Below are 13,102 nucleotides of genomic sequence, written 5' to 3' on the forward strand. Positions count from 1 at the left end.
TAAGAGTTTTTTCCTTTTATGCATTGTAGGCCACATTAATTGTTAGCTCATTGACAAAATGTTAAATGTGTTCTTATTTGTTAGTCACTATAGTAATCGGATGTAAAGTAATTATTAGACTGACAAATATTTGTTTAGCTGAAACATACAAAACAAACAAATAAAATGTAAATGCAAGTCTGGTAATGGTGTGATTTATGTTTTCGTCACAGTTGGGATGGAGAGTGGCATTATAGGAGGAAATGTGGCTAGACCTCATTCTAGACCATACCTAGCATCTCTCCAGCATAATGGAGATCACACATGTGGTGGGATGCTGATAAAAGAGAATTATGTACTAACTGCAGCCCATTGTTTAAAGTGAGTATGTTCTCGTCTGCATGTGTACTATTGATCAACACTTTGGCCCGGTTTCACAGACACGGCTTAGCTTAAACCAGGACTAAGCCTTAGTTGAATTAAGATATTTATGTCGCTTTTATAAAAATGCCTGAGAAGAATACGTTACTGGTGTGCATCTTGAGACAAAACAATGGCACTGATATACTTTAAGATATTTCTGGGCATGTTATATTGAGTTAAGACAGGTCACACATTCATTTTAGTCTGGGACTAAGCCTCGTCTGTGAAACCGGGCCTTAAAGTTTATTATAAATATGTGTCTTGGTCTAAATTCCTTTATTATTTTTATTTTGTCTGCAGTCGCAGAGATTTCTCTGGAATGAAACACTTGGAGGTTGTTCTGGGAGCCCACAATATCCACCTAAAAGAGAAAAGCCAGCAGAGGATCCAAGTAAAAAAATACATCCCTCATCCTTGGTTTGAACAGAACAACGAGAAAAACTACAGCTATGATATCATGTTACTAAAAGTAATCCTCTGTGAACTTCATATCTTGGTCAAACTTCATATTTATTAAAACAGATTAATTCAGTGGCCTCTCTTATTTGCAGCTGAAGACCAAAGCCAAGCTAAATAAATTTGTGGAAGTTGTGCCTCTTCCAAACAAATATGTAGAAACACCAGCCCATGGAAATTGCTCCATTGCTGGCTGGGGAATGACCAACACAAATATTAAAAAGCCATCAAGCATTCTGTATGAAATCACTCTCGAACTACAGTCCAATAAAAAGTGTGAAAAGATGTGGCAGAAGTATTTCGACTCTGCAAGACAGATGTGTACTGTTTCAAATGGGAGAGAGGCTTTCTGTCAGGTACTGCAATATTACTGTAAATTATATTAACAAACAATAGATGTTATTGCTTACCAAGCAAAATGTTTCTGTACAGTAAGCAATTAATCTGTCTCTTTCTAGGGTGATTCTGGCAGTCCACTTATTTGTGAAAGTAAACTTCTAGGAATAGCTTCATACACATCTCCTGATGTCTGTACAAACACGCTCTACCCTGAGGTCTACGTTAAAATACCCGCCTTCCTTCGTTGGATTAAGAAACACACATAAAGCGAGTAAAATTGTTTCTTAAATAAAATACACGACTGTGCACCAAAATCATTTATCATGTAACATTGTTGTCTTTCATAGTTGTGTCTTTCATATTGCATAGCTCTGAAGTGATACATGTAACTGTCAGCCCTCTGAATAGTTTTTAACCAATGCTCAGCCAGTAACTTTCCCTAGAATTAAAAAGAGAATTGCTTAAAATTCTGTACATGATTTAAATAATTTCCTATTTGTATGTAATTTTATTCCAACACTATTACTGCTTACTGTAGGATGATGAATAAGAGCCACTAAAATATTTAACAAAAACTTGTGCATAAGGATAGTAGAAAATAGTGTCAATCTGCATTTATATTTACTCACATCTACTGCAAATGTCAAAACCTCAGTGCATTTGTGGTCTGCCATATTGAGACTATTAAAAAACTTCTAAAGGACTTCCTATAACTGACTTTACTGCATGCTTTTATATTCACATAATAGACTTTTATGTATTGTTCTATATTCCACAAAAAAGATCTATATAATATAACTATATACAGTAGCAGCATATAGAATGTTTTATTGACATTAAACAATGAAATAATATATTTTACATTATATTTAATATATCTGTACATAGCTTTACTTTTTATTTCAAAATGAGTAAAACATGTGATGATAAAAGTGAGAATTGAAGTTAGACAGGGTCAACCATTATTTGTAGGCACGTCGCTAAATATGATTTTGGTTCATATCTCCATGTTTCTGTTTATGACCCCACACAGTGGAGACAGTGTTAAAAAAGGTCAAATGAACACTCACAGTGTATATATAATCCACACTCTCAACATGTGGATTATACTGTATATACACTGTGAGAGTTAATTTGACCTTTTTTAACACTGGCGATTTTGCTGTGCAGTGTGAAAAGTCAAAGTGGGAGGGAAGCTGTAAGAAGCCCCTTTGAGGGACGTGTAAATGTAGTGTTAAAAGTCTATTGTAAATCAAAAATCATCAAGTGTCTTAAAAACAGAGGCCCTAGAAGCCACTGTAGCACATGGGAGCTTCAGCTCAGTCTTTAGATTATAATGTTCTCAGCCTGTAAATGGTGCACATGGAGGGGTTAATGTGGGTTTATGGTTTATAGATCTGTATACAACTGTGTAATCTGATCCAACATGATATTGATGTTATGTTAAAAATCATGTTAAAATTTGTTAATGTCTTTTTGTAATAAATTTATTAAAAGTAATAAATTTCCAAAAAGAACACAGTTTTAGGAATGCCTTTTTGCTATTTATAAGCAAGAATATTTACCAAAAGTAGTTTTTGGATGGATGTAGATATATGTATTTTGTCACTTTTGGTCCCCTTTTTTGTGACTACCCTTTGTTAGTTATTCTGCTGCTGGCTTCTTTTAACTTTGTGTACACATTTGTGGTTAGCAGGGAGGAGTTCTTATTGAGAGTACAGTGTGGGTTTGAGTAAAATGACAGCATATTCAAATCTAATGCTTAAAGATTGTGCTTCTTGGTAGAGAATTGCACCATGTTTCTTCACACCTTTCTCCTCTTCAGTGTCTCTTGTGCTGGTAAGATATAATTCAATCTTTTTTTTTAAATAAGGTAATCTTTTGGATTTTTTTTGGCTTTGTAGGAGACACTTGTTTTTAGCTCATTGAAAAAAAAAGTTAAATGCTCTCTCAATTGTAAGTCGCTAAATGCATAAATGTAAAGTAAATATTTGAATTGACAGCTGTTTGTTTAGCTAAAATTTGCTTAAATGAATAATGAACCAATCAAAATGTTTGAATGCAAGTATGATAATGGTGTGATTTATGTTTTTTTGTCACAGTTGGGATGGAGAGTGGAATTATAGGTGGAAAAGAGGCTAAACCTCATTCTAGACCATACTTAGCATCTCTCCAGCGTAATGGATATCATACATGTGGTGGGATGCTGATAAAAAATGATTATGTTCTAACTTCAGCCCATTGTTTAAAGTATGTTGTAGCCTGCATGTATTTTATCTGTAAACGTGTTTTGGTCAAAATTCCCTCATTATTTTAATTTTGTCTGCACAGTCGCAGTGATTTCTCTGGCCGGAGCCAATTTGAGGTTGTTCTGGGAGCCCACAACATAAATCAGAAGGAGAAAAGCCAGCAGAGGATCCCGGTGAAACAATACATCCGTCATCCTTTGTTTGAACAGAACAACAAGAAAGACTACAGCTATGATATCATGTTACTAAAAGTAATCTTCTGGGATTCTAACTTCATATCTTGCAACTTCATAACTTAAAAAGAAAATAAATTAATTCAGTGGCTTCTGTTATTTGCAGCTGAAGACTAAAGCCAAATTGAATAAATTTGTGAAAATTATGGCTCTACCTAAGAAAAATGGAAAAACACCAGCCCTTGTGAAATGCTCCATTGCTGGCTGGGGCATGATAAACAAAGACGAAGAAAAGCCATCGAGTGTGTTACGTGAAGTCATTCTTACACTGCAGTTCAGTATTGAATGTACTCACAAATGGAAGTACTGGTTCAACTCCGAGAGAAATATCTGTTCTGTTTCAAATGGAAAAGATGGTTTTTGTAAGGTAAGGTATTGCATCACTTGACATTACATTACATTACATTACATTGTATTTTATATACTTTATATTGGATTCCCTCTTTGTTTCTGATTTATTCACTAGGGCGATTCTGGAGGTCCTCTTTTCTGCAACAGTAAACCAGTTGCAATTGCTACATACACTGTTAACTGTACAGAAGATATAGCAGAAAGGAAAAAGTATCCTGCAGTCTATGTTAAAATATCCTCCTTCCTCCCCTGGATTAAAAAAAAGATTAAAGGTTGAAAGTTCAAATTTAATATATGATTGAATTGTTTTCTTATGTTAAAGGTGCCCATTGTTTTTTCCACTTGTAAACAGATTATTGGGGACAGTATAAAGTCCACGGTTGTATGAGGAATAATAGCCAGTAACACATAAAAAGTACTTGCACATCAGAGATTTAGCATTTTTATAATATCAATCTGCATTTATATTGTGCTACTTTCTCTTATCTGCTGGAAGTGTCAAAACCTCATTTGTGGTTTGCCCTATACTGAAATTATAAATAAACTTTGCAGATCTGTTTTGTTTGGGCTCAACAAATGTGGGTGTTATTGCTGCTCGGTGTGTTTCCACAGCATTTTTCTATATGAATACCTTTTTTATTTTGTCAGGCCCCTGTGTTTGCATGCAATAGGTTGTGAAAATTTTAGGTTAGGTGCTGTTGAAGTCAAACATATGAAGTGTTGAATCACTGTCACTCCATTAAGTATAGCATTCATAATGAGTAGTATACTGTAGTTCAAATCCTTCCTGACCAAAGTCTGGGATTTTGAGCCCTCATAAAAATGATTGTATTACTGAAATTTAAACTGCCAGTGTGATTTGTTACCAAAGCTTTATCTCTTTTTACAAAACAAGATATTTTTATTAGGCCACCTAAAACATTCAATCATTTAATATTTTAGACTGCAGCTGAAGATTAAAGCCAAGCTCAGTAAATCTGTGGCTTAAGAAGGCTGAAAATCCAGTCAACATAAATGATAAGTATATATATATATTGTGTAGCTGGAAGTACATATCTATATGCAGCTATGTTAACCGACAACAGTACAGCGGTGTTAGATATTAGGTGTCTGTTGAATAGTGCACAAAAATTCTCCTTTTGTTTAAACAACTTGTTTATTTATTAGCTCTATGTATGTACAGACGTAATAACATGCTAATATAGCAAGGAGGTGTCTTTGATTTCTTTATTACAAATATCAAAAATAAAAACTAATCGTAAATTATGATATTGCGACAATTATATTGATAATTTCTACTTTCAGATCAATTGTAACATCTAATCTTAAAAATGAAATAAAGACACAAGTAATGTAAATGTAATGTCTCTCCTTAATGAATCTATAAACATTGTGTTTATTATAACTGCATGTATTAAAGATTACCTTTAAGCAATAAGTCATTTCAAGCAAAAAAGGGTCCACGCCAACAATTAGTACAAAGAGTAAACATTAAAAAGGAGTGGAAAACCTCAGGCTCTATACTGATATTTTATAATTGTGGTTTTCAAATTAATATAAACTTAAGTTCATTTTTTAACATTATACAGGTGAATATAAAGATCTCTGAACATGAGATAAGTGATTATCAAACAACATACTTGATACTAAACTCATCCAGACTCCAGACCGCACACACACATACCCTCAATCACTGTGAAGATTCTTAAAATTAAAGCGCCTCCTGTCGTTGAAACTCTGCATCTACATAGAAAAAGAAGAAATGTCATTTAATTTGTCAGAATTGAATTCAATTGATCTCTAGACACAAAATGTGTAATTGTTTTAAGTCATTTTAAAACAAAATACAAAACCCTTGCAAGAGGTGTGCACTCTCACCTGGCCTGGGTCTCTTGTGAAGTATCTCTTCTCTGTTACCTAAAGTAACATATAACATCAGTTTGTTCCTATTTTACATAAATACAGCACACATGAATTCATTTAAAAAATGTGCCCATTGTACAGGTTTAAACATAATTTAAAATATTACATTTTTGCAGAAGAAATAAAGGCAAGAAGGTCATCCAATTTCCTGTTGATATGTTGATGATTGTTTATGATTTCAGGGGATATATTTACCTTGTCAAAGAATCTACTCAATTTAACCGCATTTGATGACCCAGCAGCAAGATACCGAGGACTCGTACAATCCTTTGAAGGAATGCATAAATCTCTCAATTCACAAGCCCAAAATCTCCAATAAAGATATAAAAGTCAAATGTTTTTTTCTGTCTGCATAATTTTAAATATAATTGGTTGAAAACATTACAACAGCACACACCAGGTTGATCTCCTCAGCGTTAAAGTCCTCAGATAAAAAGGCAGTGCGAGTCAGGACATCATTCCTTTTGTTTTCTGGGATCTGGTCAAATTTGGTGCCAATTAACAAGAGAGGAACTGAGTTTTCTGCAAACTGTTCTCTGTCATAATCCCTGCAGGTACAAGAAACAACTAATATGGATTATCAGAGAATAATACACAAACAATTAAATTACTTTACTCTTTCATTGCATTCTGAAATACTTCCCTAAAATGTGAGAAAAGCATATCAAAGAGAGAAAGCACATCAAAGCAAGGCCATCATAATTCAGTTGAGGAAAAGAATGTGGCCCCAAATAGAGGAAGAAGCAATTTACTGATGAGGCCTTGTTCTTACAGTATCAGAAGTAAACCTTGACTCACCCGTTAGATACAATAATCCCAGTTGGAGAGGAGTCTTTATTCAAGGCTTCAAGTGACCAGCCATACAGATTCTGGGAGGATTTCTTGTTGGTCAGATCGTGAACTAAAATAATACCTGTAGGAATAAATGACAAACACCGAAATTTAGCAGTGGAAAACATTATTACATATCATCAGTATGTTCTAACACTGCCTATGCGTTATTTCAGCAATAAGCAGTCTTAATTGTTAGTTCTGATACTTTACCATTTACTGAATTGTAAAACACAGCTCTGGTGCTTTTAACACTGCTGGCACTGCCAACAGATCCTCCAACATCCCAGAGTTCAATGTAGTAAGTCTTCTCCTCTGGAGTTCCCTCTCTGTAGTCATGCACCTTTGGAAGACAATGGCTGTGTATAGCTTTGTATAGTAAGGATACAAAACAATTGAATAATGATCACTGTTAATTGTCGACATACCCTGACGTCCACTGAGCAGCCCACAGTCCATGACGGGTTCCCCAAAACTTGATTCTGGCAGAGTAAATGTACAAGAGAGGACTTTCCTACTCCTGTAGATAAACATTAAATAACAGTGTTTAAAACACTGTTCACGAATCACGACCAAAAAGTCCATGTGCATAGTATTCTAGACCTATAGTAATTTTAATTTAAGAGTAACAGCTAATATGACATGGTAACACCTCGATATTGAGACCAGTAACGTACAACATGCGTACATTTTAAATATAGATTTGCATTACAAAGCTATTGAAAGAAAAATTATGGCCGATATATTTTGATTATATTTCTCTTACCAGAATCCCCCAAAACCAACACTTTTACCCTATCCAGAGATGCCATCGATCTCCGGACCGGAAGTGTACTGTGTAAATTTGCTTTACGTCAGTTTACTAGGACAAAATAAAAGTAACGCAAAGCGGACTAATGTTTAATATGTAACAGAGTTGTACAAGATACCATTGATTCTAAAAGTACAATATATTTTCCGCTACAACTTTTTATTTTACTTGGTAAATATCACATTCATGTGAAAAAATGGGCTAAAGCTAAGCCAAATTTTGAACATTTTCTAAGAGAAATTAAACAATATGGACAATCTTTAAGCAATATAAAAAAACAAAAAAGCAAAAAAGACTTACGAAGCACTATGTAATTTTAATTTATGCAATAATAATTTTTTTACCCCTGACATAAATTGTAATTTCTTTTTTCAAATTATACCCCAAGTTTTATTTATGTAATTGTTATTTTATTTTATTTTTGTTGTTATGAGTTGTATATGTTTGTACTCTTTTGTACTATAAAAATAATAATAATATGTAACAGACAATAACACGTTAATATAGTTTAGCTGTAGCAAATTATAAATGAATACATATAAAACAAATCGTATTTGTTGTTATTACATATTTTTATATTGATTTTTTAAAATTCTAATAAACGAAGATAAGTTCTATATGAAAATGAGTGTCATCGAATCATTATCACTGTATCAACATAAAGGGCTGTTTTATTATTTAGAAATACACACATTGTATGTCACTTCCGTCTGGTAAAGAGGCGGGACCTGCGATTGAAAGCAGGAAGGGGTCGCTTTTGATAGACAACACACAGAAAGCCGGTGTGTTTTATTGCATTTCTGAAACAAATAAGGATCCATGGCTGTTAAAGGAATGAAACTGACGAGTGTGTGTTTATTACTTTTGTATTTAATATCTACAGTACTTGGCGGGTGAGTAGAGATCGTGTTATTTAGGGTTTAGTGATAGTGCTTTATAAACTCCCTGGTAACGTTAACTGTTACACATGTTTCACTGTGATTGGTCTACGCCACTGCCCATGCGTTGTGTTGGCAAAGCTTGTCAAACTGCTTTAAGTAAAATCGTTAATCTCTAGTATTTTAATAAATGTATTATCTAAGAGTATACATGTGAAAGGTAATATGTTTTCATCGGAATTGTCAGTCAAGCGCAAATGGCTAGACTGTCAACTTGTCATTGCTGCCACATAACTACTGTTCTACAAGATTACATAAACGTCTGTTTTATATATAACGCTGTAAAAGGATAAACCATGTTAAATGATTGTTTCCCAGCCGATTTGCCCATCAGTGAGGCATAGTTATGAATGCACGATTCAAAAGTCCCAACGTTCTGTGTTATTACAGGAGGGATTTCTACAAAATTCTGGGAGTTAGTAGATCAGCATCGATTAAAGATATTAAGAAAGCTTACAGAAAGCTGGCATTGCAGCTTCATCCAGACAGAAACCAAGATGACCCACAAGCCCAGGACAAATTTGCAGACCTTGGAGCTGCATACGAGGTATGGTGATTGTATGTAACGTTAACGTTAGATGTCATTTTAATACGAATGTTACATTTATCAAGAACATCGAAATTGTGTGCGCTTGTTTTGTCACCAAAGCTTCAGATTAAGTCATTCTGAATGAATTCTCAAAAGAACACCAGCGAATATGACAAGCGTGAGCGTTGTTATTAGAAACCAACTGATGGAGGAAATTGATTGGTTGCAGGAAATGTGTGGCTGCCTCTGGTTGGTTGAAACGTATGCTTTTTATTATGTATGAGACAAATGACGTGGAGCTCAAGCGTGGCTTGTTGAGCGCTCTCTGGTTGCCCTACCACGGTTTGAAATATTACCACCACAAAAAATTGTATGATCGGCTCGATGATCTGTAATCTCACTATACAAACTTTACAATGTAAAGCTCATATGTGTAAGACTATACACAATTAAATGTTTAAAAAATGTGTGTATTAATATTTGTGATCTGTCATTATAAAGGATTTTCATCATGTTCATAAAAACGGACGATCGCCTAGTTTAAATTAATCTTAATATTTTAGGGAGAAAAAGACTAATTGGTACTTTCTAAACACAGGTTCTCTCAGATGAGGAGAAAAGAAAACAGTATGACTCATATGGAGAGGAAGGATTGAAGGAAGGCCATCATAGTTCACATGGTGATATATTCTCCAGGTAAACAAAAGTGTCATGCTTTAAACCTGTACATATTACAAATATAACACCTAATAAAATAATCCATGAGTGACATATTTGTCTACTAACACTGTGTGGGATTATTTGTGATATGAGCCTGTTATAGTTTTACTATACAAAATTCTGATGTCTGTTTGTGTTTGAAGTGTCAGCATGTCAAACTACAATAAATCGTAAATGTCTTAATGTTTTTGTTTTTGAGCAAGTCAATAATGACTGGGAAGGAACAAAACCCCCATGAGATAATACTGTAGTAGTGAAGAAGAAACATACTTCCCTGGGGGCTGTATTTATATTGTATGCAGCATGAACATAATGTCAATATTGTAGCTAGAAATCATGTGTTATTAGAGTAACTAAATATGTTTTTGTATGCAGTGTTTAGAACAATAGAAACAATTGATTTAATATTATTATTAATTGATTAAGTATCAGTAAAGTCTTCCCAAATAGTTTGATGTGATATACTGTATAGATGCAGTGTCACTGCTGTTTTGCTGGTTCCTTTTGGTGGGAGGCTGCAGTTCATCCAGTTTAGTCATACATAGTAGGCTGAAGTGATGCAGATATTTATCATTAATCACCTGCAATGTATCCACAAGTGTATGAGCATTGATATTTGAAGAATTTTTGAATTTGTTTTTGACAGTTTCTTTGGAGACTTCGGATTTATGTTCGGTGGAAACAGGCAGACAGCCAACCGAGATATTCCTAGGGGCAATGACATAGTACTGGACCTAGAAGTAACCTTAGAAGAGGTGTATTCTGGGAATTTTGTTGAGGTGAGCTTCTTTTGTCTTGTGATCATTCTGTTACTTGTATCATATGTAGTACAGACTGTGCTTTTATCTACAATACTGCATGTGAGAACTTGCTTAAGAGGGATTTTTTTTCTCATTCCTGTTTTACCTGTTTTCATCATGAAGGTGGTACGAAACAAACCTGTAGCAAAAGAAGCTCCAGGCAAAAGAAAATGTAATTGTCGTCAAGAAATGAGAACCACACAGCTAGGACCTGGTCGTTTTCAGATGACACAGGAAGTCGTCTGTGATGAATGCCCCAATATTAAGTAAGTTTTACACAACATGCGCTCAGACTTTGGTGTCATGATTTTCCATTAAATATTTATCCTTGTTTACAGGCTTGTAAATGAGGAGAGAACATTAGAGGTGGAGATCGAACAGGGTGTGAGAGATGATATGGAATACCCTTTCATTGGAGAAGGTATGAAACAATTCTGTGTATACTGTAACTTGTAACAGTAACATGCAAGTAACATTTAATTTATGTTAAGATTGTGTATATATTTCTGGATTTTTTTACTCTTTCTGAAGGTGAACCTCATATTGATGGTGAACCTGGAGATCTGCGTTTCCGCATCAAAGTCTTGAAGTAAGACTGATAGTATCAGTCAGTGGATTTAACTTTCTTTTCTTTTAATTTAGCGAATCTGTATAATATGGAATGTCAGTGTGGCTGTAGACCAGCGACTTTTTAAAATGTTGTGGGAAACTAACAACTAAACGTATATTGACTTCAAATGCATAATTTCTAATGTGTATTCAATATTTTACTCTTAATATTAATCATATATTTGAATGATCTTGATTTGTAGATTTTTTAAGCTTTTTTATTTATTGACAGCCCTATTAAATTATCTCCAATCCATTTGTTTTCATACATATCGAAGGTGCTTTTAAACTATAAAATGTAGTTCTTTTCGTTGTTTGAAGGAGTGAATCTAATGAGCTGTAAATTTGTATTTGTCCAGGCATCCTGTATTTGAGCGCAGAGGGGATGATCTGTATACAAATGTCACCATCTCTCTGGTAGAGGCTCTGGTTGGTTTTGAAATGGAAATCACTCATCTAGATGGTCACAAGGCATGTTCTGCTTCCCAGATTTTACTTTTTAACTCAGTTTATAGCTTTTTGTTGCAATATATGTCATGCATTTTTTACTGGAATTTAAAAGAAGCCAACATCATCACAAACAACTCTTGTGGTCCTGCAGGTAAACATTGTGAGGGATAAAATCACTAAACCAGGAGCTCGTCTCTGGAAGAAGGGCGAAGGCCTGCCTAACTTTGATAACAATAATATTCGTGGATCGCTTATAGTCACCTTTGATGTAGATTTCCCCAAGGAGCAGCTTGATGACCAGCAGAAGGATGGTAAGAGAACATCATTAGAGGTCACTGGAACTGAATTCTAGTTTTCTTATATGCTACTCTGGTGTTGTTTCTGTATTTTGTGTATTTATGAATAGATTTAATACAAATACTTTTTTCTCAGGTATAAGGCAGCTTCTGAAGCAGGCACCATCTCAAAAGGTTTATAATGGACTGCAGGGATACTGACAAACCAGCCAAGTAAATCAGGACTGATTTCGCTGTCCCTGACTGCCCTTTACAAACATGCACATTTAAATACACACTGAAGAACAAGCAATGAGGGTGTATTTATTGTTTTCAGATTGTTCTCAGGATAGATTGACTTCATTTATTTTTGTTTGGTAATTTTTTTTATAATTTCCAACCCTTATTTCTGTTTTTAAATGCATTGTTTTGTCATGGAAAATTAATGGAACAGATTTTTGTTTCAGTACATTTTTGTCCAAAGCATTTTTACACAGTCCCTAGTTTTGTACTTGAAATAAGCAGTTAAAGACATTTTTCATCAGCTTAATTGTCAGAGAAGCTTATGGAGCCAACCAATCACGGACCAGCGTAATGTTGAGTGACAGCTGACCTGGTAAAGTAAAAGACAACAGATACAGGAGGACTGAGGCTTCAAACCAGTGGACAATCTAAAGTAAAAACCTCCCTCAGCACTGCTTCAAGACCGTGTTTTAAGAAAGAAACGGTTATGTGAGTGTTTTGAATTCTTCGGTGTACATGTTTGTTTTAAAGAACAGAGTTGTCAAGGTTATTGCAGTTGTTGTTGTTTTTGTAAAGAATCGCAAACCATATTTTATTGTGTGTTGCTGAGGTTCTTGTCAGCCTGGTTCAGTTTTGTCTTCTGATGAAAGGTCTGTATTCTGAGAGACAATTAGCCTACTTGGTTTTTGCTGTTCCTACAAAAACATTCTCAGCTGTTTAATTTTGCCCCCTTATGTAAATTTTTATGTGACTTATCTCACTTTGTTTACTTCAACCTTCCCCACACCCCTCATGTGTTCGGCCCAGTGGGTCTATCCCAACTCTTTCCTTTGCTTTTTTGTGGACTGCACCAGACAAAAAAGAACAACTTCTTGTGCCCAAGTGAAGGAAATATTTGTCATTTTCAAATGAAAATTAAAAGTTTCTAATGAAAGAAGTCAAA

At 34.6% G+C, this 13,102-nt stretch overlaps 3 protein-coding genes across 3 annotated transcripts; 2 read left to right on the top strand and 1 right to left on the bottom strand.

The window, feature by feature from the left end:
- The first annotated feature begins 2,807 nt into the window (after positions 1-2,807).
- LOC130555663 (granzyme B-like) lies at positions 2,808-4,410 on the top strand. Its single transcript, XM_057336058.1, has 5 exons — positions 2,808-3,036; positions 3,300-3,447; positions 3,529-3,697; positions 3,786-4,046; positions 4,146-4,410. Exons 1-5 carry the CDS (start codon positions 2,994-2,996, stop codon positions 4,305-4,307), a joined length of 783 nt encoding a protein of 260 aa, XP_057192041.1. The 5' UTR covers positions 2,808-2,993; the 3' UTR covers positions 4,308-4,410.
- A 760-nt stretch (positions 4,411-5,170) lies between these two features.
- On the bottom strand, positions 5,171-7,632 carry rabl3 (RAB, member of RAS oncogene family-like 3). Its single transcript, XM_057336059.1, has 8 exons — positions 7,551-7,632; positions 7,213-7,304; positions 6,998-7,127; positions 6,752-6,866; positions 6,351-6,501; positions 6,149-6,220; positions 5,909-5,947; positions 5,171-5,773 (listed from the first exon to the last, which is right to left on the bottom strand). The coding sequence occupies exons 1-8, from the start codon at positions 7,594-7,596 to the stop codon at positions 5,717-5,719; spliced, it is 702 nt and encodes a 233-aa protein (XP_057192042.1). The 5' UTR covers positions 7,597-7,632; the 3' UTR covers positions 5,171-5,716.
- Positions 7,633-8,318: 686 nt separating this feature from the next.
- dnajb11 (DnaJ heat shock protein family (Hsp40) member B11) lies at positions 8,319-13,102 on the top strand. The gene is made up of 10 exons (XM_057336002.1): positions 8,319-8,488; positions 8,924-9,080; positions 9,661-9,758; positions 10,429-10,561; positions 10,706-10,848; positions 10,921-11,003; positions 11,114-11,171; positions 11,551-11,662; positions 11,793-11,952; positions 12,074-13,102. The coding sequence occupies exons 1-10, from the start codon at positions 8,415-8,417 to the stop codon at positions 12,136-12,138; spliced, it is 1,083 nt and encodes a 360-aa protein (XP_057191985.1). The 5' UTR covers positions 8,319-8,414; the 3' UTR covers positions 12,139-13,102.

The sequence above is a fragment of the Triplophysa rosa genome, linkage group LG6, assembly GCF_024868665.1.
Source record: "Triplophysa rosa linkage group LG6, Trosa_1v2, whole genome shotgun sequence".
In the NCBI taxonomy this organism is placed as follows: Eukaryota; Metazoa; Chordata; class Actinopteri; order Cypriniformes; family Nemacheilidae; genus Triplophysa; species Triplophysa rosa.